At 35.6% G+C, this 27,122-nt stretch overlaps 1 protein-coding gene across 5 annotated transcripts in view; it reads right to left on the bottom strand.

The window, feature by feature from the left end:
• Window positions 1-27,122, bottom strand: part of EEA1 (early endosome antigen 1) — a 141,158-nt gene that overhangs the window by 6,862 nt on the left and 107,174 nt on the right. For all 5 annotated transcript variants that reach the window (XM_027543171.1, XM_027543167.1, XM_027543168.1 and 2 more), the window contains 9 exons: window positions 26,385-26,498; window positions 23,877-24,032; window positions 20,481-20,620; window positions 16,635-16,965; window positions 15,461-15,562; window positions 13,432-13,626; window positions 8,646-8,828; window positions 3,117-3,302; window positions 1,712-1,843 (listed from right to left, as the gene is read on the bottom strand). In XM_027543171.1, coding sequence (XP_027398972.1) covers window positions 1,712-1,843; window positions 3,117-3,302; window positions 8,646-8,828; window positions 13,432-13,626; window positions 15,461-15,562; window positions 16,635-16,965; window positions 20,481-20,620; window positions 23,877-24,032; window positions 26,385-26,498 — 1,539 coding nt within the window. The remainder of the gene's footprint in view (window positions 1-1,711; window positions 1,844-3,116; window positions 3,303-8,645; window positions 8,829-13,431; window positions 13,627-15,460; window positions 15,563-16,634; window positions 16,966-20,480; window positions 20,621-23,876; window positions 24,033-26,384; window positions 26,499-27,122) is intronic.

Genomic DNA, 27,122 nt, shown 5'->3' with positions numbered 1-27,122 from the left:
GATATGAAAAATTTCTACCCCCTATTTTCCCTTTTCTTCATTTCATAAGCATTTATTGGTCAACATTTAGGCATCCTACACTGTTAGGTTCTAGGGATATACATTAAAAGATAAATTATATACATTCCCTGAGTTTAGGAAGTCAGTCTAGAAGAACATAATGATATGAAGATAATTATAAAGTAAAATGGCAAGTATATTGATAGACACAAGAGGTATTATGAGACCACCTGAGAAAAATCTAACCCTTCTCTATGAAAATGAGTTAACATTTTAAAAGCAACTTACAAGCAATTCAGTTTCTTTAAGTGGCACACCAGCCATGCTAATGCTAAGAAAAATGTTCTAAATAACAGATTAAAGGATTTTAGGAAGAAAAAGTATTTAAAAAACAGAATCCCTTAAAATCCTAATCCTAAACGCATATATTTTGAAGTTTATATCTGTAAGCTTAACAGACAGCTCTCTTGATCATCATCTCAACAAAATTTAAACTTTTGGGGTTACTTTGCTCTATTCAATAATCTGAAAGCAAAGTTAACACAGTTTCAACATGTGTATAGACACTACAACATAAGAACACTGTGAGAGCAGGAGTATTTGTCAAAAACAACAACGTGTGTGCCTGTGGCCGATTCATGTTGGTGTATGGCAGAAACCAGCACCATACTGTAAAGCAGTTATCTTCCAACTAAAAAAAATGTGCCTGGCACATACTATGTTCTAAATAAACAGATAAACATAGCCTGTATGTGTGTATATATGTATATAAGACATATATCTCTACACACACAAACACATACACACACACACACACACGTATCTCTTTAACAACACTCAGTTCAGTTCAGTCACTCAGTCATGTCCAACTCTTTGCAACCCCATGAACTGCAGCACGCCAGGCCTCCCTGTCCACCACCAACTCCCAGAGTCCACCCAAACCCATGTCCATCGAGTCAGTGATGCCATCCAACCATCTCATCCTCTGTTGTCCCCTTCTCCTCCCGCCTTCAATCTTTCCCAGAATCAGGGTCTTTTCAAATGAGTCAGCCCTCCGCACCAGGTGGCCAAATGATTGGAGCTTCAGCTTCAACATCAGTTTTTCCAATGAGCACCCAGGACTAATCTTTAAGATGGATTGGTTGGATCTCCTTGCAGTCCAAGGGACTCTAAAGAGTCTTCTCCAACACCACAGTTCAAAAGCATCAATTCTTCGGTGCTCAGCTTTCTTTATAGTCCAACTCTCACATCCATACATGACCACTGGAAAAACCATAGCCTTGACTAGATGGACCTTTGTTGGCAAAGTAATATCTCTGCTTTTTAATAAGCTGTCTAGGTTGGTCATAACCTTCCTTCCAAGCAGTAAGCATCTTTTAATTTTCTGGCTGCAATCACCATCTGCAGGGATTCTGGAGCCCTGAAAAATAAAGTTAGCCACTGTTTCCCCATCTATTTGCCATGAAGTGATGGGACTGGATGCCATGATCTTCGTTTTCTGAATGTTGAGCTTTAAGCCAACTTTTTCACTCTCTTCTTTCACTTTCATCAAGAGGCTCTTTAGTTCTTCACTTTCTGCCATAAGGGTGATGTCATCTGCACTTTATTAACAACACTAATATAACATTAACATTAACAACATTAATTAATAACATTAATATAACATTAACAACACTAATATAATACAAAAGGAAAAACAATCTTCACATACCTTTATGCTTTCCTGCTTGTGAGACTTGAGTTCTTCACTCAATTTAGCAATTTCTTTTTCTTGTCTACACTTAATTTCCTCTGTCTCTGCCAATTTAGATTTTTCATTTACTAGTTCTTTTTCTTTTAGTGACTATAGAAAAAATGATTTATATAATTTTAAAGTAAATACTTAAAATTAATGTAACAAAAATGATTGCTTCTATTTATGACTGTCATTGCCACTTTCCACCTAAGTTGAGCAAATTACTTATGTCTCTTGTGTCTTTATTTATACAACAATAAGACTTTTATAAAGGATTAAACAGTTAATACTGTAAAACTGTTTGGCTAAAGTGTAGCCAAAACTACCATCTTACCCTTATTATCTTTATATCACTGTCTTTATATAAGGCACCTAGGGAGGAATATTATACATCATCTAACTTAATCTCTATACCAGGTAGCTCTTTTTAATTCTCATTTTTTAGGCAAGGAACAAAGACTCACCGAGAAGATAAATAGAAGTAGAATCAAAAACTAAAACAAGATCAACCTGATCTAAAACCCTTGTAATTAAAGGCCTCTAAACTATACAGCTCTGTCAGAATTTTCTAACTTGAGGCACCAATTATAAATTTCATTCCAGCTTCAGCAGTGCCATCACCACAAAAATATCCCCCAATTTTTAAATTAAAGATAACTCAGAGGGAATTCCCTGGTGGTCCGGGGGTTAGGACTCCACTCTCTCACTGTTGAGAGCCCAGGTTTTTTTGGTATGGCCAAAAAAAAAATTTGAGGAACTGCATAATTAAGATATACCAAGAACTTTAGGAATTGTACACTTCAGAATATATCAATTGATGGAAATATATGATTTCAATAAGGAAACCAAAAATAAGATGTTTCCTAGAATCTGAATTTCCCTTTCATATAAAATTTTAACTGATCTTTAAATGTACTAGGCATAATACAGTGCTTTCAACTTCATAACCTAGCATCATTTATACAAAATACACCCCTACTTCCCCTTAGAAAAAATTGGTTCTTAACTTCAAGAATTTTTAACAAGTTTAAGAATTATTCCTAGACCTTTTATTACCTCATTAATAAATCCAGAGAATAACATGTTACATGAGAAATAGTTGAGGGACTATAATATCTGTTTTTGAATAACCAAGGGCCTATCATGTAAGAAACCAGATTTGTTTGTAAAACTTAAAAAGCAGTAAGAAGATGGACAGAAATGACAACGAACTTCCCGGCATTAGAATTCCAATCACCAAAAGTCTTTTATAAGAAACTAGAAGTCCATCTGAGAGAGCTATTAAATATAAAGGTGATGCCTATGTTGGGTGAGAGATTTGACTAGATCTCTATAGTCATTGTAACTCTGAGATTCTAGATTTAGTCAGAAAATAAAATACCTTTTCTTTTTGCATATCTTGTAGTGCTTTATTCTGTTCCTTCAGTTGCTGTTCTTTCTTTGCTAAATCTTGCTCCAAAGTAGTCTTGGTGGTCTTCAGTTCTTGAATCAATTTATTTTGGTTTCCAATTTGATTTCTGTTTGATATCAAATCCTCCTGTGCTAGAGAAAGCTTCTCTTCTATAGACTTATAAAAACAATTTCCCCAAATTATTATTGTCATTTTTAGTAAATTTCAACAGAAACATAATGGTTAATATACATGACAGTTATGCATAAACATAATGGAAAGAAGTACTTTAAAAATGATCTGTAAGTATTTACTGGCTAAGTGATATAAAGAATACCAAATAAGTAGGAAACATATCAAACACTCAAAGAACATAGTTAGAATATATGGAGAGACATGAAAAAAAAAGCAATTTAAAAAGAGTTACAAAAATTATGTATACATACATGTTTTGTAGGATCTATGACGACCCTTGGCATACTAAAAGCTTTATTTAATAGATAAGCTTTTTTATCTTGGGAGGAAAATGTATTTTAAATCACCAATCTGATCAAGTGAACTAAAACAGGAAAGTCAACCAGACATCAGAGGCTCTACTTCTGGCAAGGCCATCACCCCATTCACTTAACTTCTCATCTATGTGTGTAAGTAGCATTGTCAGGTAACATAGTCCATAGTTAACAACTGTACGAAGGCCCAGATATTTCAAGAAGCTGAAGCTGGGGAAAAGAACAAGTTTTCTGACATACTAGGTTTTGATTTGGGGGTAGTTATGGTAACAGGTGGGGAATGGAAAATGGCAGGAACTTTGCCCCTCTCAGCTGCTAAGGGAAATAATTCTAAGATGTTCTTCTGCCATCTAGAAAAAACTTATCTTTCTTATCTTGGCGATATAGTTTCTTTGAAAAAAAGGGCAGAAGATATAATTCAGGAGGAATCACTGTTGTCTAAGGTTGGCTATAGTAAGCATTTAATAGCCACCTGATGTAAAGGGTCGACTCATTAGAAAAGACCGTGATGCTGGGAAAGGTTGAAGGCAGGAGGAGAAGGGGACGACAGAGGATGAGATGGCTGGATGGCATCACTGACTCGATGGACGTGAGTCTGAGTGAACTCCGGGAGTTGGTGATGGACAGGGAGGCCTGGCATGCTGCGATTCATGGGGTCGCAAAGAGTCGAACACGACTGAACAACAACAATGGCTGGGTCGCTCTACTGTCCACCTGAAACTATCACGACAGTATTCATCGGCTATTCTCCAATACAAAATTAAGTTTTTTTAAAAAAAGCATTCAATCAAGGATAGGTGAAAAATGAATGAAAACCTTATTTAAATGACTTAACCTTCCTGAGATTATTCCTTAGAAATAACTCAGTTCAGAAGTCTTTTCTAATTAAATTTCCATTTTCAATGGCTTCCAGTAGAATACTAAAAACCATAACGCTTCCTTTTGGGGAAAGACCTAAAGTGACTAGTCCTTTACTAATCAAGCAGCTAAGCATTAACTTAATATACTACACTAAGGTAGACAGGACAGTAAAAAATGGCCCTGAAAGAAGGTGACCATGTAGCCTGGAAAACAGAACCAGAGTGTAAAATCCAAGTTGTACAGCCACCTGCTATGTGCCAGATGCACAGAAAAATCAATGTGAATGTTCTCTGTGGAATGTTTTAAGAAGGCTCCATGGGCATGTGGGAACTGACTTTAAGTATCACAAAGGGTGAGAGTGTTTTCAGAGGAAAAAATAAAATTTGTCAACACCTAGCCAATAAGATCTACACAACTGTTATTAGGTCCTGATCTAGTGTTGCTTCTGCTGCTAAGTCACTCAGTCGTGTCCGACTCTGTGCGACCCCACAGACAGCAGCCCACAAGGCTCCCCAGTCCCTGGGATTCTCCAGGCAAGAACACTGGAGTGGGTTGCCATTTCCTTCTCCAATGCATGAAAGTGAAAAGTGAAAGTGAAGTCGCTCAGTCGTGTCCGACTCCTAGCAACCCCATGGACTGCAGCCTACCAGGCTCCTCCGTCCATGGGATTTTCCAGGCAAGAGTACTGGAGTGGGGTGCCATTGCCTTCTTCATGATCTAGTGTTAAGGAATACCAATTCTTGCTAGAGCCTAAAAGCACAAGAATTCCAAAATGCCCATGTTCTAAATAACAGCCTATAAAATTTGGAACTCACAGAATCCTAATGACTAAATCTTTAAAGTCAAGCTAAAAATCTGCACTACTCTTTTCTGAGCCAAGACATACTGTTCTACTTGCCTCTGGATATTCATCTATGACATTCAGCAGTATACTGCCGTTTCAAACACTCCTTTTATCTTTTGTGCTGAAGACTACACAATTTTCATCTGCTTAGCATCTTTTCCCTTGGAGAACTCCCTCTCACTATGATGGTTTACTGGGGTTATCTTTAATTCACCCACTGCCACTGGAATAAGCAAACCCCTGAGCAGATCAAGCACCACCCTGATCCTGAATACCCCAATTCAGTGTAGCAAAAAAACATTTTCTGCACTGTTCCATGGTAGCTATTGTTTTTTTTGGTCTGTTTAACAATTTTTCCCTTTTTTCTTTCAACATAAACTTATAAAAATTTTTAGTTATTACGTTTTCTTGATGCCTGGGTGAAATGACACGAGGAATAGTACTATGCTAAGAAGATTTATACTTAACTGTAAACTTTTTATCCTAGAGTTTTCACTTCACTGAGGGTGCAAATTTTAGTTAAATTCCACTTCTACCTTTCCTGAACATCAAAGAATAGCACCCAGCAAAGCCAATTTAAAATATCCAGTCAACAAACTTTGGTACTTCATAAATAATCCAGCAGATGGGGCTAAAGGCATAGATCAAGCCAGCTCAGCTTCCATTCTACTGGTGTCTTGGCGAACACCATCAGCCCACAGATGGCAGTCTTGATTAGGTGTCATGTTACAAGGTTCTGAACCTCTCCCTTTCTCTCTTACATAATAATCACTGAAGCAAAAGAAAAAGAATGGCTGATCCCTTATTTTGGCCTATAAATATCACTTGAACTTTCTGAGGATTTTTAATAGTTCAGATGTCATTTTGGAAGGATTAGCATAGAATCTGTCAATATCCTATCTTATGAAAAAAATTTCTAGTGAAATGATGGTAAAAGAATAAAAGGTCTGAAGAGCTGAGATCCAGTCACAGTTCTGTTACTGTGCAAACACCAGGCCTGTCACCAACCAAGGGGGCCTCAGTCTCATCTGCAGAAGCAAGCTTTGGTACAGAGTGTCCATCCACAGCCTCTCAAGTTGTTTTTCTCCCTTTCTCTTACCCATGTTTACACTTGAATTTTTCTTTTATGTATAAAATTAGAACATGATTTTATAGCTTTCAGGCATAATAAAAATTGTTGGCTTAATGAAAAAATACTGATCTGAAAGATCTGAGTCTTGTTATTATGTTGTTATGTTCTTCGGTAAATAACACATCCATATAAAGAAAAAGATTCCTAAAGATTTTTAAATCGGTCATTAGGTTGCAACTTCTCTTTCACCTAAATGTCCATCAAATTCCTTCACACTGTCCATCCTTACTCTACCAGCCCAAGCCACCACCATCTGCACTTGGACTACTGCAGTCTCCTCTCTCGTCCCCACATTCAGCCACATTGGCTAAAAATACAAATTCGAACAAACCCTTTCAGTGATTCCCTCCTGCCGACAGGATAAAGTCCAAACTTTTCAACAACCTTCCCTGACTTTCTTTAGTGTTGTAAAGGGAAAAAAAGAAAATAAAGAGAATATAATAAGATGCTTTCTAAATGTCAGGTGGTATTAAAAAAAAAAAAAACTCTTGCTGATTTTGAACTTTATATATATATATATACATACACATATATATACACACATACATACATATAAACACCTACTGTTTGGCCCTATGGAAATTCTTTTCCCCGATCTCCTGTTGCTTTGTCAGATCATTAGTCACCACTGCTTCCTCCACTCCCTTGCACTCTATATTATTCAGCCCTTTTGTTTCATCTTCTCTCTCCAATTAATCTCTTCTGTTCCATCTTTTTAACTCCAGTCCTAATCAACTCACAGCTAGATTACGAGTTAAGAGGAAGAAAGGGAGACAGCCTCTTAATTAATCCCCTCAGCACTAGTTTAGTTTACACCAGATCCAAACCAAGCTGTCTGTAAACCACTTTCAGGTTAAGTATATATCCTCTTCCTGTTACTCCTCTGCTTAGACTCTTCATTCCCTGCTACCTCCACCCCAACATAAAGTCCAATCGGTCACCCTTGCTAGGCATCTAAGGTACCACACAATTTAATCCTAGTCCTTTTAATTTCCAAACACAAGTCAATTATGGTGACTGCCTCCTGGCTTTGCTGGTTCCCCCTGCTACTCCCTTTCTCAGTGTCTCCTGAGTGAACTGATCTTTCTCAGACTCTCTGTATTCAAATTCTTATCTTTCAGGATCAGAGCAAGTTCTACCTCCTTCATAAAGCCTTCCCTATAGGAGCCTATGAATAAAGTATAGACATAGTCTATTTATGAAAGTGAAAGTGAAGTCGCTCAGTAGTGTCCGACTCTGCAACCCCATGGACTGCAGCCTACCAGGCTTCTCAGTCCACAGGATTTTCCAGGCAAGAGTACTGGAGTGGGTTGCCATTGCCTTCTCCAGGGGATCTTCCCGACCCAGGGATCGAACCCACATTGTAGGCAGATGCTTTACCCTCTGAGCCACCAGGAAAGCCTATAAATACACTATATATATAAAAATATTCTGTGATTTTCAATGGAATTTTTCAATAAAGCATTTTAAATTAAGCAAAGAAACAAAAATCCAGACACAGGAAAGAATCAAAAGGCATACTAATTTCACTGTGGCAAAAAAGAGAGAACTGGTTAAACCTTCTGTGAGAGAATACAAATGTTCCATTTCCCTTAAACAACTGATAATGCTACATAAAAATTATTTACCCTTTTTGTATATCCATCATTTTAGTAAAAATGATACTTCATCTAATCCAACAGTATTGCCAAGGCCAAAGTATCCATATATGTTTAGATAATTTAAGTTTACTTTGAGCTATAATCTCCTAATTTTAATATTATGCATTACAGTAGTCTTGGGAAGTTGACAAACATAAAGTCAATATTGACAAGCAACAATAAATCTGCTTGCATTTTCACAAGTGGTTTACATTTAAAACTCAGATTTTCTAACAGCAGTTCACTTTTTTTTTTTAAATAAAGGCAGCAAAGTCCTTAGATAAGCTAATGTAGCAACTAACATATTTCCAAATTATTTCACTATTAAAGATGTTATTTTTAAATGCCTATATTTACTATATATTTTATCATATAAAACAATTTTTAAAAAGAATGTTTCTCCAAAAATAATAATAAAAAACAAGCATGATATTCCACAAATACTAAGACTTTTAATGCCCATTTGGGTTTAAATCAATCCTTTAATGAATGTCTATAACAAGTTATTGGTTTTTATGATATAATTCACTATACCTTAAGATCCTGCCTTGTGGCAAGTAGTTCAGATTCCTTCCCATAGAAATCCGACTGAAGCTGTTTTAGATTTTCCTGACTTTTTTCATAGGTGTTTTGTAACACTGATATTTTTTGTTTCTCTGCTGCAAGTTCCTGTGCTGCTTGCATTGACTGCTGCTGTAGTTTATTCTCAAGTTCTGTCTGAAACATACAACAGTTACTTAAAATAGTATGCGCGCCAAAAACAGGTTACAAAGATAGAATGACTTCATCCAATTCTACAGCCTTCTCTCTCCTCACTTCTCCACTTACCACGTGTTCCAACAGCAAATCTTCTATAACGACATTTAAGCTTTGTAAACTTTGCTAATATTGTTTACTCTCCTTTAAATAGCTAATTCCCCTTTTTAACCTTTCAACATTATAATAATCTTCAAAGACACAGTTCAAATGCTAGCTCCTCTAGAAAACCAGTCAAAATTCCCACAGAGTTCTAATTTTTCCTCATTCTCCTCTTTATTACAGTTTTTTTTTAGGTATCTGCTTCCTCATTAAATTATATAGGCTGCATGAGAACAGGGGCCATATCCTATTCATTCTGGGTTCCCACAAGTAGGTTTCCTAGTACAGGAACTGATGACTTACAGCCTTGCTGAATCCTTTGTGACTCAATCACATTAAAAAATGTATGTATATGTATTCTTTTTCCTATTTCACTGTGGCCCAGTGAAAAATTTCTATAGACCATCACTGTACGGTCTACCATGCACACTGACACTGCTCGATCATAATCTGCTATACTTATATATAACATCCAACAATTATTTAGCTTCTACATGACACTGGGCACACTACTAGATACTTTAAATACATTATCTCAGTCTTTACAACTCCATGACCTCATTTTCTTTAAGCTCAGAAAGATGGATCCCTTTCCTGTGACCACAAATCTGATGTGTGTCACACAGAATTTGAATTCAGATTTACCTGGCTCTAAAATATATCTTCTTTCCATGAAAGTACACTGCTGCTGCTGCTGCTGCTGCTAAGTCGCTTCAGTTGTGTCCGACTCTGTGTGACCCCATAGACGGTAGCCTACCAGGCTCCCCCGTCTCTGGGATTCTCCAGGCAAGAACACTGGAGTGGGTTGCCATTTCCTTCTCCAATGCATGAAAGTGAAAAGTGAAAGTGAAGTCGCTCAGTCATGTCCGACCCTCAGCAACCCCATGGACTGCAGCCTACCAGGCTCCTCCATCCATGGGATTTTCCAGGCAAGAGTACTGGAGTGGGGTACCATTTTCCTCAATAAAACCAAATTATTATTGCCTTTCAATTATTCTCTAGGTACTCCAAATTCCAAGTCTAATTTACAGAGACTGGCTAACCACTCAATACTCTCCCAAAATGTCTTTCCTGAGTTAAAGGTGTTCCTTTTTCTGGCATCTATATACTAATACAAAGTAACTACTGCTCCCAGTAGTCAGCCTGAGGAACTCCGCCCATGGCAAAGGTCATGAGGAAGGAGGCTCGACATACGCGCAAAGGCGGGATCGAGCCTCAGGAGTCCCCCTGGAAATTCTCTAGCATCTACCCCCAAAACCAGAGTCTGCCTACTTTACTGCTTTGTGCTCTCACCTCTGACTTTACGGGGGGCTGTCCCTCACCACCATCTTTCTCTCTCTGAAAAGGAGTTAACTTACAGCTCCAGTTAATAAAGTTCCTGGGCATAATAGGAATGTTTAAATCCAAACCCCTCAGATGACTCTCTAACTTGCCTGACAAGTTTACCCGGACTCCTACAGCTATGCATACGATTGTTTACAGTCTCCCAACGCGAGAGGCACGGGAAGCTTAAGATATTCAAATAGCATAGAGCCTCTCGGAGAGTCAGAAGCTGTCAGAATAAAACTAGTAGATTTCATTGATGAGCCAATGCTTGCTGCCAAGTTTCCACATCCCCTGTATTGTATCCTTGAATGTGTATTAATTAATATAGTTGGTATGTAGAAAAAATAAGTAGTGGCCTTGGTGTTAGCAACTTCAGACCCTTTAGGTAATAAATTCCTTCCTTTGTTGTAAACCCACTGCACCTATGCCCTACAGGAATGCAACTTTATCTAACACCTTCGGAGTATGGCACCAAACTAATTACTCTTAGAGAAAATAAGTCTTATGGTTGACAAACCTTTGTCAGAGTCATAAAATGTTAATAGGCCTTCTGGCCAGAAGATGATGTAAATCACCTAAACCATTTGTATACGATAAGTTTGCAGAAAAGAAACCCTGGTTTCGATAAGGATCAAAGACTGCTGACTTTGCATGATTTCACACCCCCTATTATCCTCTATGTGCAACTTATGGTATAAAAACCCCTGTTGAAAATAAAGCTATGGGCCTTGCTCACCGAAGCTTGGTCTCCCCATGTCATTCTTTCTCTCAACCTCTGACTGAATTTCCATCTGGAGCACGGAGGCCCGCCAAGCCTACTAATTCTGCCAGGCTTCTAATATCTGACCGGGGAGGCCTTAGGGTCTCCTCTCCTTCGGGAGAATGGGAAGACGCCTATGGCCTACGTAGGTGGTGCAAACTTCTTGGCTTGAAGTTTTATTGGTTTTCCGCGTAAACCAAGCTATTCAGCCTCTATTCTCCACTGAATTTTCTCACTGAGCTATCCTTATTCTATTACTCTTTATATCTTTGATTAGTATTTAATTAAAACCAGTGTACTCGCCGATGCCGTCTCCCCTTCGAATTCCCTGGATCAACCGGGGCTGGACCCCAGCATACTGCTATGAATATTTGTGACTCCCCAAAATTCAAGTTGAAGCCTGGATCAAATCTGATGGTATTTGCATGTAGGGGTCTTTGGCAGTCATTAAGGTAGAGCCCTCATGAATAGGATTAGTGGGTTTACAAGAAGAAATACAATCGCTCAGTCATATAAGGATACAACAAGACAGCTGCCTACAAGACAGAAAGTGGGCCCTCACCAGACACTCAATATGCCAGGTGCCTTGATCTTCAACTTTCCAGTATCCAGAACTATGAGAAATAAATGCTTATTATTTAAACCGTCTAGTCTGTGGTATTTTCATTATAACAGTCCCATACAAGACAACTACCAATAAGAGCATTTCCTCTAAATCTCAAAATCCTTAAGATGTCATTTAACGTGCTGTGCTGTGCTTAGTTGCTCAGTTGTGTCCGACTCTTTGCGACCCCATGGACTGCAGCCCACCAGGCTCCTCTATCCACGGGGATTCTCCAGACAAGAATACTGGAGTGGGTTGCCATGCCCTCCTCCAGGGGATCTTTCCACCCACATTGCAGGCGGATTCTTTACCGACTGAACCACCATTTAATAAAGCCATGCACAGTATTGGCAATATACATTAATTATAAATCTGGAAGCAATCTTACTATAATAAATAAAAAAGAAAATGTACTAAAAATAGTTGTTGGCTTTTTTTTTAAATTTACTAAATCATGATATAAAAATGAAGATCTAAGGAAAACTTGAATATGAGGCTACTAGATTTGAGGGGAAAAAATGACCTCAAGATGTCAAATCATAGAACAAAATATACACTGTGATAATTACATCCTGATGTATGATTATATATATGATAACACACACAAAAAAAGGTCAGACAAATTTGTCTACTCCTGTTTGTGTTATAAGAAAATTACTCTTTTGTAAAGTGGCCGTAATAATCATTATAAAAACAGTGATCAGCATAAAATATGTATTTGTGGGTTTTTTCCCCCTCTAGTAACATGACAAGCCAACTATTAAAAACATGATATACTTTGTTTCACATACTAGGGATATTATCTCTCTCTTCTCCCTAGATGAATTAATATGCACATATCAACACCGGGAAAAACCTCCATTTGTTCAAATATTAAGCTCAATCCACTTTTATCAACTCTTGTTCTGGACAAGTACTAAAACATACTTAAGAATGAAGGACAGATGTTTAATAATAAATTAGCGTAGGTTTGGAAACAAACCATTATGATACAACTTAAAAAAACTATATGAAACCTATACTACTGAATATTTAAATATCTTTGTGATTTTTGTTCTTGGTTATTTCCATTAATAAGGATAAATTATCTTGAGAGTCCCTTGGACTGCAAGGAGATCCAACCAGTCCATTCTAAAGGAGATCAGCCCTGGGATTTCTTTGGAAGGAATGATGCTAAAGCTGAAACTCCAGTACTTTGGCCACTTCATGCGAAGAGTTGACTCATTGGAAAAGACTCTGATGCTGGGAGGGATTGGGGGCAAGAGGAGAAGGGGATGACAGAGGATGAGATGGCTGGATGGCATCACTGACTCGATGGACATGAGTCTGAGTGAACTCCGGGAGTTGGTGATGGACAGGGAGGGCTGACGTGCTGGGATTCATGGGGTCGCAAAGAGTCGGACATGGCTGAGCAACTGATCTGATCTGATCTGATTTTTAAATTCCTTAAACTTTTCTAATACACTATAAATGATGTATAAATATTCTCTTAACGTTAGTTACATGTTATTTTACAAAAAGGCAGTTTTATGTCTATCAGACAAACAATTAGTGCTAAGATTTTAAATAAGTGTCTAACAACATGGTTATAGTGAATGGAAATCTAGACAGATATTTAATCATATAATTCAGTGCATTATACATTTAACTTAAAGAAAATTTGGGCATATATGTAAAATTTTCTTTGTTGCAACTCATTTGTGTTAACTATCATACAGTTATTTTAACTTCAAAGTTTTTCTTCCAATAGAAAGTAAGTATCATATCATTACCTTCTGTGAAACAGCAATTTTAACTTCTCCTTGGAGTGTTTCAATTTGCTTTTTCTTCTGTTCAGTCAATTGCTTTAGCTCATTTATGTTACTCTGAAGCTGTTGTTCTTCTTTTTCCTTTTGTTTTAAGCTGTCCTGGGCCTGTATGACTTGTCCCTGCATGGAACTGAGCTCCAACTTCAACTGATGAGAAGTCTAAAAGAAAATACAATCTGTTCAGCATTCATTTCTCCATTCAACACACATTTATTGAGTACCTATTAAGCATTACTGTTAAGTAGAAACTACTGAGTCTGTTGACCACAGATATTCAGTAGTAAACCAAAAAGAAAAATCCCTGCCCTCATGGAACTTTCATAACTGACACTTCACTATTGGATCAGACTATGGACTGATCAATATTTGTTTAATCTTGCCTTCCTTTTTAACTTATACATTGGGATAGAGCCTGCAAATGCACAGGACTGGTATTCTCATATCATAGAAAAGGGAAAATCAACAGTCTTTAGATTGCTGAAATGTCTACTGTCTTGAATATTCTCAAAATCCTAACTGAATTCCCTGGTTGTCCAGTGGTCAGGACTCAGCACTTTCACTGCCAGGCCTGGGTTCAAGATCCCTGCAAGCAGCACAGTGGGGCCAAAAAAAGTAAAATAAAATTTTAAAAATGCTGAGTCTACTAGTCAAAGTGAATCAGAAAGGATAGCTTCATATTAACTATCATATTAACAAATTAACAAAATAATTTTGGCAAACATCTTTAGTATCTGTCTAAACCATACAATCATGTCCTCATTTAGAGATTTGAGGCATATTTTGCTACTACCTGTTTTCATAATTTATTAGGATACATTTCTGTTCAAAATTAACTATCATATAGAAGTCACACTGAGGTTCTTCTGTGGCCAAGGTGAACTACACTACGTCTCACCCTTCCAACCAAAGTCACATTTTCATGTTTTACGCATATTTCATTAAAGACCTAATTTGAGCAATTGACCACTCAAAGTTACTTTTAAAAGTTTCAGAGCTATGTATATGGATGCTTCAGCTTACTGCCAATACAAAGGGAAATATTTCGTGCAAAACAGGAGTCAAGCAGTGTTAACAATGCTGATGATTGTTATGATAACCAATGATAAAGTAATAGCTAACCCCTGACCATTTATTTCATTACAATTGGTATTCTGAGCACTCTGATATGCATTAACCCATTTACTTCTCACAATAAAGCTATGACACAGATTCTACTATCAGCCTCATCTTACTGCTGAAGAAACTGGAGCACAGAGAGATTAGTCATCTGCCTGAGAGAAGTCAAGACAGCAGAGCTAATAACTGACACGGTTAGGATATAAATTTGGACAATCTGGATTTACGGCCTGGGCACTAAATCACTGTAATTTTGCCACTATGACTGGCATATAAAGCACAGAAGTCTTCTTTCAATCAACAACCAGAACATAATCACACTGAAGACTTGTTGGGATGATGTTTTGCTGCTTTATCAAATCAGATCTCTAAAAAGCTACATGCCTAGACTCTAGCTGCTAGAGGTTATATCTTCAGAGAATAATAATAATATATATATATTATATACATTTATTTACTCATGTTTGTTTTGATGAAGAACAATAGAAGCATTAACCACAGAACAATCACTTAATTGTGATTCTTATATAACCATTATTAAATATTTCATTAACATAAATGTCAAAGAGCACTTAAATGTCATTTCTATGGAAAATCTATGAAGACTGTTTTTTATCCATACTAATGTTCCTTAACTTTGATAATTTAATTAAATCACTCAGGTTAGTTGACTCTATTTATTAAGTATAATTCTTTATTTTATTATTAATTATAATCCTTTATTTTGGGCCTTTTATTATCATTTAGCTTAAATCTTTTTAGCAGTTGGTAGAACACAAAGAAAATAAACCTTTTGAATTAAGAATCTACTGTGAAGATATTTTGAAAATATAAAACCTTATTATGCTTTATATATTTCTGTTATAGAAAATCTTACCTCCTTTTCTTTTTCAAGTGACTTTTTCATTTCATTCTGCTCCTTATGCAGGCTTTCTGTCTGTACTTGAAGCTGATGCTTTAATTCTTTGCAAGTTTTCTCCTAAAAAAGTGGAAACTACATTATGCAGAAAATATTTGTAGTAAATTTAAGAATTTAGGGTTTATAAGCTTAGTAAGATCCACAAAAGGAAATAAACTAGAATCATTGATGATTTAAGATGGGATAGAACCATTCATTTCAGTAATAACAACAGGCAAATATTATAGCAGTAAACGGGGAGAGAGGCTAAGAGTTTCTATTATCAACCAATAGTCACAAAAAATACTTTCAATAATATTTAGACAAGATTTTAGAATACTTTGGAAACCACATTTTTATGTTACACAATTAACTAACTTATGCTATTTTAAAAGGAGAATAATGGGCTTCAAAAAAATGGAAATTTTTTAAAGTATGGAAACAATAAATTAAAATAATCCCATATAACTTAAGAGGGAAGATATACAGACATTTTTTCCAAACAGAACATAAAAGTAACATATGAAAATCATGCTTTTTATGCTCCTCAACACTTTCACTGACCTTCATATTAAGAACAAAAGAATTTTACTTTTGCTGTTATTCCATGTTATTCTGGGTTAAAATATTTCTGAGGATACATTGCCCTATAAGTATTTCCTGAGACTCAAGATGTTTTTCTCTATAGTTTAAATATTGTTTACAATATCTCTAAGACATGGTTTTATCTAGAGTTTTAGAAAACTGAATAAAGAATCAGAAAGTTTATAGCACCAGAGTTAGAAGTCATTAAGATCTTTCTGGTCTTCTTTCTTTTTTTTACAGTCAGGTGAAAAACATTTCAATTAGTAGTTATATTCTCTGCAGAAATGTCCAAAAGGACAAACGTGCTGCAGTCCTCCCCAAACCTAGCACCAGGTCCTGAACAGAGAAAGAATATATATTCAACTGAAAACTTTCTGGGCCATTGGAAAATTACACACACAAGCACAAATATCTCTTTCTCAGGTTAATAATCTCCATTCCTTTTCTCATAACAACACTTAAGATCATTTAAACGCAGGATGACAAATCAACAGTGAATTAAGCAGAAAAGGCAGTATGTTTTAAATAAAATCATTTCTACCTAAGAAAATAAACATAAACAACTAACCAAATCTAATATAACAGCTTTTCCCTTCTGATTTTCTTTTTCAAATTCACTTTTGGAGTTCTTCAAAGAATCAGAAACTTTTGACAGTTTCTCTTTTGCTGCAGAAAGCTCTGCTACCAGAGAGTCTTTCTCCACCTTCACTTTCTGTAGTTCTGTTACTGCTGTTTGAATCCTATCATTCAGTTCCTTGTGCTGCATCTTTGCATCTTGACTTAAATTTTCAATTTCTTGTTTAAGCATTGTTTTTTCTTCTTCTTGCTTGGTAAGCATTTGCTTAGTATTTTCAAGTGCTTCAGATTTCTTCTGTAGATCCAACTTTGTATTAGATACTCTAAATATTTAAGAAACAATTTCTTTAATAATGCATAATTTGTCATTTCTAATCTACCATTCACATTAATAAATTGAGCTTTAAAACTTTCTTCTGTAGTTAAAAAGTAAAACTAATAATTTAATGTCATAAAATCACACAAATAAAAAGTGCCTTAGAACATCTGATCTGGTCATTTAAGAGATGAGGATGGTTTTATTTGAGTCAAATAAATTAGTGATAAAGGCAAGACCATCTAAGGCCATGATTTAATCCAGTCTTGTCTAACCACAGTGTATCCCCGAAGAAATCTGGGCATACAGCAAACCATCTAGTCTTTGACAGCCAGAAATACTGTTCCATGTATCCTAAAGAACCAATTTATTATGTTGCCCCCAAGGACAAAGAAATTTGTCTCTTTACTTGAAAAAATAAAACACATTGTGTATTTGACAGGTCCTAAACTTCAAAACACATAAGATAACCAGGAAAAATGAAAGTGAAAGTGTTAGTCACTCAGTCCTGTCTGAGTCTTTGCAACCCCATGGACTGTAGCCTGCCAGGCTCCTCTGTCCATAGGATTTGCCAGACAAGAATTCTGGAATAGGTTGCCATTTCCTTCTCCAGGGGATCTTCCTGACCCAGGGATCGAATTCAGGTCTCCTGCGCTGCAGGCAGATTTTTTTACCATCTGAGCCACCAGGGAAGCTCAATCAGGAAAATCCTTCTAACCCATTTCCTCAACTTTTCCGTTTTTTAAAAAATTGAAGTATAGTTGATTTATAGTATCATGTTAGTTTCGGATTCTTAAAATTTCTTAATTCATTCAGGTGTAGAAAAATTATTTTAGGGAAAAATGATAACAAGTTTAAGCAAATATGGAGGAAAGACAAAAGATTTACTTTAATCCTAGAGCCTAGTAGATTATGTTAAGAGACTTATCATTTGTCCTCTAACATAAATTTTCTACACCTGAATGAATTAAGAAGTTTCAAGAACCTGAAAACTAACATGATACTATAAATCAACTATACCTCAATTTTTTATAAAACAGAAAAGTTGTAAGAATGAGGAAATGGGGGGGAATGGATACATGTACATGTATAGCTGAGTCCCTTTGCTGTTCATTTGAAACTATCACAACATATTTTTGCTAATCCAGCTATATTCCAATATAAAATAAAAAGTTTTTTAAAAACTCAAAAAAAATAAAGAAATGAAGATATTGCTTAAGAAATTTAAAGACTTTGTTTTCATAAAATGAATAAAATTATGCATATTATATAGCAAAAGAAAGGCACACATTAGAGATTAACCATTTTTTAAAATGAAAACAAAACCAAGTAATATTTCTAGAATGCATACTATTTCCAATGTACTTTATTATAAATTCAATATATTAAGGAAAGGTTATTAAAACATGAACCAGCCACATAATTGAAATTGGATATTAATATAGAACTGCATATATACCTTGAAATTTTCTAACTTTTAGCCCCAGAAACTTACTTTTACTTTCAAAAAAAGTAGCTAAAACATATGAAATACATTCACAGAATCCTGTACCTCACTGATATTTAAAGGTCTAGACAGAAAAGCTGTTGTATAAATATTACTTGACCATTTTAATATAGTTAAAATCCCTGTCAACCAACCCTAAAATTGGAACTTGATATATTTACTATGCTACGTAACTTTCCTGTAAATAATTATTATAAAATCATAAGACTATGTGAATCAAAGAACACATAAAGCAATAAAGGTCTGCACAGTGATGGTAAAACTTAGTTTATTTTTTTAAAAGGTCACTAAAGGAAGTAATAAATAAATCCATAACCTGAGAAACCTTAAACACCCCTTTCTCAAAAACTGATAGAAACGACCAGAGAAAACAGTGGCAAGGATACAGAGGATTAGAACAACAATATCAACCAACTTAACCTAACTGATATTTACAGAACACTTTACCCAACAAAACACAGATGTGCACAAGGAAACTTAACCAAGATAAACCATACACTGTGCCATAAATAAGAGAGTTTGAAATGTCAGAATTTTAGAGTATGTTCTATAACTACAATGGAATTAAATTAGAAACCAGTAACAGTAAGATATTTTAAAAAACCCTGAATAGTTGAAAAGTAAACAATATACTTCTAAGTAACTCATAGAGCAAAAAAAAAAAAAATCACAAAGGATATTTGAAAACACAAACTGCAGAGTAATGAAAATATAAGATGGAAACTGGAGAGAAAGAGCTGCATGCAGTATAGGTAGTCCTTGAGAAAGGGGAGCCCTGTACCCCATTATTTGGGCTGAGTCCTATGATCAGGGGTGGGGTTTAGTCAAACCTCAGATATGTTTGCCCAGTCCTCCTTTCTTAGTACTCTAAAAATTCAGGACCCCATATAAAAGATGTCTGCATAAAATGTAAAGGCAAAAAATAAAAAATAAAAAAAACACCTTACTAGAAACGCAAAATTTCCCCCGGAAAGAACTACTGGGCCCATGGGGGCCTCAGAAAAGAGAACAAGTAATGACTGAGCGACTGAACTGAACTGGACCACCTCAAAGGTCATCTTTACTGTCACATGACTGGGTTCCAGAGGTGAAGAATCACTTAGTAGGTGATACAAAGGATCAGATGTGGGCTGCCGTGGTAGCTCAGCGGTAAAAGAATCCGCCTGCTTGACTCTTGATCCAGGAAGATCCCACATGCCGCTGAGCAACTAGGCCTGTGCGCCACAAAGGCTGAGCCAGTGCTCTGGAGCCCTAGAGCTACAACCGCAACTAACGAACCTGCGTGCAGCCTACAGTCCGTGCTCCGCAACGAGACAAGCCACTGCGATTAGAAACTGGAGTACTGAACCAGAGAGTAACTCCCGCTCGCCACAGCTAGAGAAAGCCCATGCAGCAATGAACACCAAACAGAGCCAAAAATAATGAATAAAATAAAATTATTAAAAAAAAAAAAAAGGATCAGATGTACTCCCCAAATACCTAGGCACTGGAAACTACATATGTTGAGTCACAAGAAATGCCATTTGAGGCACAAAATGCATCTGTATATCCTCACATTCACAATATCAGGATCCAATTTACTAGACATGAAAACAAAAATGTTTTGTCATCACTCCCAAAGTAAGGATGAAACCATGGAGGTGCAATTAATTATTATCAACTTTGATGGATTTTAATTTCATTTCCCTGAAAGGCACCTTTCCAAGGCTATCCATCGACTTCCATCTTTACTATTATCGACTTCCATCTTTACTACGGACAGTCAAAAACCCTCACCCTCTTGACAGAGATCCAGTCTGTCAGCTCCATATTTGGCCCTTAAAGACAAAGTCTACTAAAATGTGACTGGATACACGCCATCCTATTTAACCAAATTGTGATGGCTTTATTTTTCATTGACATTAATATCAGCAGTTTACAAGGTAAATCTTTAAGCCCTGTGATAGGAAAATTGAAATCTTATGAAAAATTTAATACTTAGTTTATAATCCTCTCCCATAAGTAGTTTAGCTTACGTTTCTTTCTCCATTTCAAGTTGTTTACTCAATTCTGTGGCTCGAAGCTCTAAATCTGTGTTCAGCTGTCTCTGTTGTTGTAGACCCTGCAAAGCTTGCTCCTTGCTTGCTTTAACTTCAAGCATATCAGCTTCTAGTTTCTATGGCAGAAATATAATATAAAACAATTTTAATGTCAACAATTATCTATTAAACATTACAACATTAGTTTATACTCAAACTGACATTAACACAAAAAGTACTTGTGTTAATAAAAAAACACAAAAATACTTGTGTTAATAACAAAAAAACATTCTAAACTCATTATTGAATAAAGGAGCCATTTACCTTGCAATCTTTCAGAAGATCTAGTAGCAGAGTTTTTGTATGAGAGATAGTCACTAAGTTTTAACTTTTAAAATGAACTGAATAAGAGAATAAGCTTAAAATAATTATATTTATTACTTGAATAAAAGTTATTAACTCAAGTATGAAAAAACAAAGGGCCCAATTAAACTTTATAATCTTTAAAAATATATATCTTTATAAATATTCAAAACTAAAATGGAGTTGTCATGTCGTCCTTCTCATTAATAGCTCTTGACCATAAATACAAAGCCAATTAAACTTGGATTTGGCATCTATAATCTCTTCATTCAGATATTATTCTTCACAGTGTGGCTTCTATCTCATATATATACATATAACTGTGTATTTTTACAAATTTACAAAATCAAATTGTTGAATATATAGTTTGAACATCTATAAGCAAAACATTTTCTTAATAACTATAACTGGGAAAGGAGTACCACAGGTTGTATATTGCCACTCTGTTTATTTAACTTATTTGCAGAATACATCATATGAAATGCTGAGCTGGATGAATCACAAGCTGCAATCAAGACTGCTGGGAGAAATATCAACAACCTCAGATATGCAGCTGGTATCACTCTAATGGCAGAAAGTGAAAAGGAACTAAATAGCCTCTTGATGAAGGTAAAAGAGAAGAGTGAAAAAGTTGGCTTAAAACAACATTCAAAAAACGAAGATCATGGCATCCAATCAATCACTTCATGCAAACAGAAGGGGAAAAAGTAGAAGCAGAGACAGATTTTATTTTCCTGAGCTCCAAAATCACTATGGACAGTGACTGCAGACACGAAATTCGAAGATGCTTGCTCCTTAGAAGGAAAGCTATGACAAACCTAGACACCATAGTAAAAAGCAGAGACATCACTTTGGTGACAAAGGTCTGTAGTCCATAGGTCCAAAGATCCAGGACTGGAAAAGGTCAGTTTTCAATCCAATCCCAAAGAAGGGCAATGCCAAAGAATGTTCAAACTGCCATACAATTGTGCTCATTCACATGCTAGGAAGGTTATGCTCAAAATCCTTCAAGCTAGGCTTCAGCAGTTCATGAAACAAGAACTTCCAGATATTCAACCTGGGTTTAGAAAAGGCAAAGTAACCAGACAACAAATTGCCAACATTTGTTGGATCTTAGAGAAAGCAAGGGAGGAGTTCCAGAAAAACACCTACTACTGCTTCATTGACTATGCTAAAACCTTTGTGTGGACCACAACTGTGGAAAATTCTTAAAGAGATGGGAATACCAGACCACCTAACCTATCTCCTGAGAAACCTGTATGTAGGTCAAGAAGCAACAGTAGGAACCTTACGTGGAACAACTGACAGTTCAAAATTGGGAAAGGAGTATACAAGGCTGTATGCAGACACCCTGTTTCTTTAACGTATATGGAGAGCACATCATAAAAAATGCCAGGGTGGATTAATCACAAGCTGGAATCAACACTGCCAAAAGAAATATCAACAACCTCAGATATGCAGATGATACCACTCTAATGGAATAAAGTTTAGAGGAACTAAAGAGCCTCTTGATGAGGTGAAAGAGGAGAGTGAAAAAGCTGGCTTAAAACTCAACATTCAAAAAACCAAGATCATGGCATCTACTTCCATCACTTCATGGCAAATAGAAGGGGAAAAAGTGGAAGCAGTGATAGATTTTATTTTTGGGGGCTCCAAAGTCACTATAGACAATGACTGCAGCCATGAAATTTAAAGATGCTTGCTCCTTGGAAAGAAAGCTATACACACCTAGACTAGACAGTGTAAAAAGCAGAGAAATCACTTTACTGACAAAGGTCCATATAGTCAAAGCTATGGTTTTTCCAGCAGTCACATATGTATGTGAAAAGCTGGCTGATGAAGAAGGCTGAGTGCCGAAGAACTGATGCTTTTAAATTACGGTGCTGGAGAAGACTCTTGCGAGTCCCTTGGACTGCAAGGAGATCAAACCAGTCAATCCTAAAGTAAATCAACCCTGAATATTCATTGGAAGGACTGATGCTGAAGTTCCAATACTTTAGCCACCTGATATGTAAAGCCCACTCAATGGAAAAGACCCTGATGCTGGGAAAGACTGTAGGCAAAAGGAGAAGGGGTGGCAGAGGATGAGATGGATAGATAGCACCGGATATAAATTTCAGCAAACTCCAGGAGATAGTGAAGGACAGAGGAGCCTGACGTGTTGCAGTCCCTGGGGTTGCAGAGAGTTGGACATGACTTAGTGACTAAACAACAACAAAAAGATACTCAAACAGAATTCTCATTACATGCCCTTCAACTAAAAACAAATAGACAAAAAATCCTTTCTGTTCTTTTCAACCATTACACCATGTAATTTGTATACTATTATTACTGACCATAATGAAAAGGGAACCCATAAATAGAACTGTAATTTTCTTCTTCTATGCACATCTATACATACACACAGCCCATGATTCTACAGTTGTACAGAAGTACTTCATCTGACTGTGAAGGTGTAAATTTCACATATAGTAATTTGAGAAATTTATCAAAGAGCAAAGGACTCAGGTCAAATCCTTCTCTAGTATATGTAGTTATTTAATTTCTTTAATATAAATCAACACTTTCACTTGAAGTTGAGTTAAAGAAAAAGTTTACCACAGTGAAAATTTTAATAATATTAATCAGAAATAAAATCCAAAGGGTATAAATGTAAAATGGAAGAAATATACCATAACTGAGTATTATATGGGAATAAGGAGGGAAGGAGATATGAATTATGAGGTAGAAGAGACTTCACAACAACAAAAATAAGTTTCCTGTAATTACAGAGTAGATACGGCTGTCTCTCTGAAACATTTAGGCATTACAATGGAACCAGTATATATATTAACTGCTATTTGCAAAGCCATCCATTAGTGAAGAAATTAAAAGTAAAGGTGGAATTCAAAATTAAGACATGAAAAATTACAAATAATTTTTATATCACAACTTGACCTTCACCTGCAAATTTAAAATCTTGGATTCCTTCTAGGTCATCAACTTCCATTGCTATAGCAATAGAAAATATGGCTAGTTTTTTATACAAACCTTGATTTGACCTTCTAATTCTTCAGTTTTCTGTTCTAAAGACAGATGTTTCTCTTTGTATTCTTTAAGATGACTTTCCAGCTGACTGCAATGTTCTTGCTTGTCCTGCAACTTTGTAGTGACCTGATCCAACTGAGTAGTGATCTTATTTAACTCCTATAGAAAGTATAATTAAAGACAACTTTGGTAAGCTTTACTTTGCTGTAGGGCCCAAATGTTTGCTCAAAGTAAAGCAGAAAACTCTTTAAGAAAGTATTTTGAGTAAGACCATAAATAAGCCTAATAATCTATATGAGATTATATTTATCCATCAACATAAAGGACCTGAACTGAAGTTGTACACACTCTGAGATACTACGTTTATACACATAATAGCTCAATAATTTTTTCTAGGAAGAGTTATTTTAGAAGCCAAAAGATACAACAGGATGTTAAGCAGGCTAATAACAAAGTAATGCTTTTATACTATAATTAAATATTTTCAATGTTCAAGATACCATTTTTAAAAATATTTTTAATTACATTGATTACATTATAATACTTGTTCAATTGATTTGGAATATCTAATTGCAGAGCAAAATAAATAAAGATTATTAGGAAATCCACTGCCCATAAATACTATTAATGTTTTGATAACTTTCCTTCTAGACTTTTCTGTATTAGTTTCTTTTTCTTTTTTTCTACTTTTCAGATAAAGGATATCAGTTTACATACAGTGTTACTGTAACTTCCTTTGTTTTTATAACAAAGCATCATAAAACTGTGACATTATCTTCCAAACTATCATTATACATGACTGCATAAATTTCTATTGTATTCATATAGATCATTATTTAGCCAAATACCCTTGGTGGTATTCTTGGATTGCTATAAACCTTTCCAACAGATATGCAAACATCATTCTTAAAACTATGATTATTTCCCTAGGGTAAAGGACTAAAAGTGAGATTAAGAATATGAAAAATCTTAAAGGTCTTAAATATACTGCCAACCAGCTTTCCCTATTACCATCAAAAGGTTGAACTGTAAGCAACGTGTGGAAGCGACTTGTTCTTCTACACCATGTCTAGCCTTTACAGTGTTAAACACATGCACACAAACGTTTTACCTTAATAAGGGCATATTACTGTCTTAATTTGCAATTAATTCTTAATGAATATGAAGATTTCCTAATGTAGTTTTGATCTTTCACTTCTTTTGGTAGATTCATTTATTTCTTATGTAAAAATGTTTTAAACAAAAATATCTATCTTTCATCAGACATACTTCAGAAAATGTTCTATTATTTTGCTACTTGCTTTAGAATTTTGCTAGTAATATTTTGGGCAAATAAAAATTTCAACTTTTATGTGGTTATTCTTATACATACTTTTTCCACTATACTTTCTGGCACTGATCTATAGTACTTAGAAAATACCTTATAGACGTGTTTAGCAATAATGTAAAGTAAAAACCAAGTTGTAGAACAACATACATAGAGATACCATATGTATAAAACAAAGAGACCTGTATGTGTACACATACACACACACATATTTTTTCTTCAATGTTTACAGAAGTCTGGAAGGATATATACCAAACTTAAAAGCAAAATTTCCATATAAGGAGAAAAATGGATTGCAGTTAAAGGTAAATATAGAGAAAGGTTTTATTAACTTGATATATACTACTATATTATTAATAAAACTTTTTGGATCAACAACCAGTATTGCTTCTCAAGTAAAAAGTAATTTTAAAATTCCTACCTGGTCAAAGGTAAGAAAAATCTACCAGCATTTTAACCTTGGATTCTGAAGTACGAAGCTTTTTTCTATCAGAAGTGTTGAGAATAACAACTCTGGTATTCTTTCTAGCCCCACTTTTACTCCTACCCCCAGGAAAAGAGTAGTAACTCTTATAATTGAAATGGAAGACATGCTGCTCTTTTCCTGCCAAGAGGTAAGTATACCTGGGTTACCACCTGACTGTCCACTTAAAACAGGTATGGAAGTCTGTCTCTCCTTCCCAGTCATTGCCACTTAATAGGATGAAGAAACAATTCAAAAATTAGGAGTTAACATTTCATCACACCAAGGTCTCTATTATGGGAGAAAAACAGTATTAAGCAGCTCAACCACAACTGCACAAGGTGAGCTTTATCAAGAACATAAATAACACACTTCTCTTTTTTGGCTGCGCCTCACAGTTTGCAGGATGATTAGCTCCCCAACCAGGGACTGAACCCGGGCCAGGGACTGAACCCGGGCCACCAAGGTTATCCACCAAGGTTAAGCGAAAGCACCAAGTCTTAACCAAAGACTGCCAGGGAAGTCCCAAAGATTATATTTTATCTCCATCTGTCTAACTCCTGTATATTCCACTCACTAGTTCGGAACTCAAGGAGAAATTAAGGAGAATAAGCAAGTCAATCACAATATTATATCAAAGTATCATTTTCACATATTTTTCCAGTTAATTTATCTACCAAAACATTAGGTTATGACAGGAAACTGCATCAAGTTCTCCTACCTGCTGTTTATCTTGTAATGCATTTTGGGCTGTGTCCAGATGATTCTGAAGATCTGCTCTCTGAGCAGTTTTTGCTGCTTCTGCTGATAGCAATAATTCAGTTTTGGCTTTAACCTGTAACGAAATTTACAACTCATTTAATTTGTATTTAATTCTTGGTGTCTGCATGATGAGTGTAAAATACTTTTCTCATTAATTTTAAAAATTAAATCTTTCAGCAGAAAACAAAAATTTAGACATTAAAAAATAAGTATGTGATAATCCCCCAAACAGGAATGAATAGGAGAGAATACTCCTAATAATGTTCTAATAAATGATAAAAAAAGTCCCTGTAGAACACCAAAACACTCCTTTCTCTCTTAAATTGGACATCCACATATTGAATTATCTGTAACTCATCTAATAAATTTTAAAAAGAAAGGTGTATCCTCTTTTTTCCAAATTCTTATACTTATTTTATTATTTCTGGTTTTAATGGAATTATTCTCCTAAAATAAAGAAAATTAAAGCTTAGAAATGTTTCTAAAACTTTCTCTACTGTAGTATAGAATAAAAAAACAATAATGAGAATGGAGAAAGAAATATATCTTAATTTCCACCCCGTGACTGACTCACTGAGCAAGGCTTCCATATTGCCCTCTGAAGGAAAACATATTAAAATACATATTTGTACTATATAAAGTTATTTTTTGGCTGCACATGCAGCTTGAGGGATTTTAGTTTCCCAACCAGGGACTG

This window comes from Bos indicus x Bos taurus, chromosome 5, assembly GCF_003369695.1.
Source record: "Bos indicus x Bos taurus breed Angus x Brahman F1 hybrid chromosome 5, Bos_hybrid_MaternalHap_v2.0, whole genome shotgun sequence".
Classification (NCBI taxonomy): domain Eukaryota; kingdom Metazoa; phylum Chordata; class Mammalia; order Artiodactyla; family Bovidae; genus Bos; species Bos indicus x Bos taurus.
The sequence above is the reverse complement of the archived record's forward strand: the minus strand, read 5'-3'. Positions and strand labels throughout refer to the sequence as shown.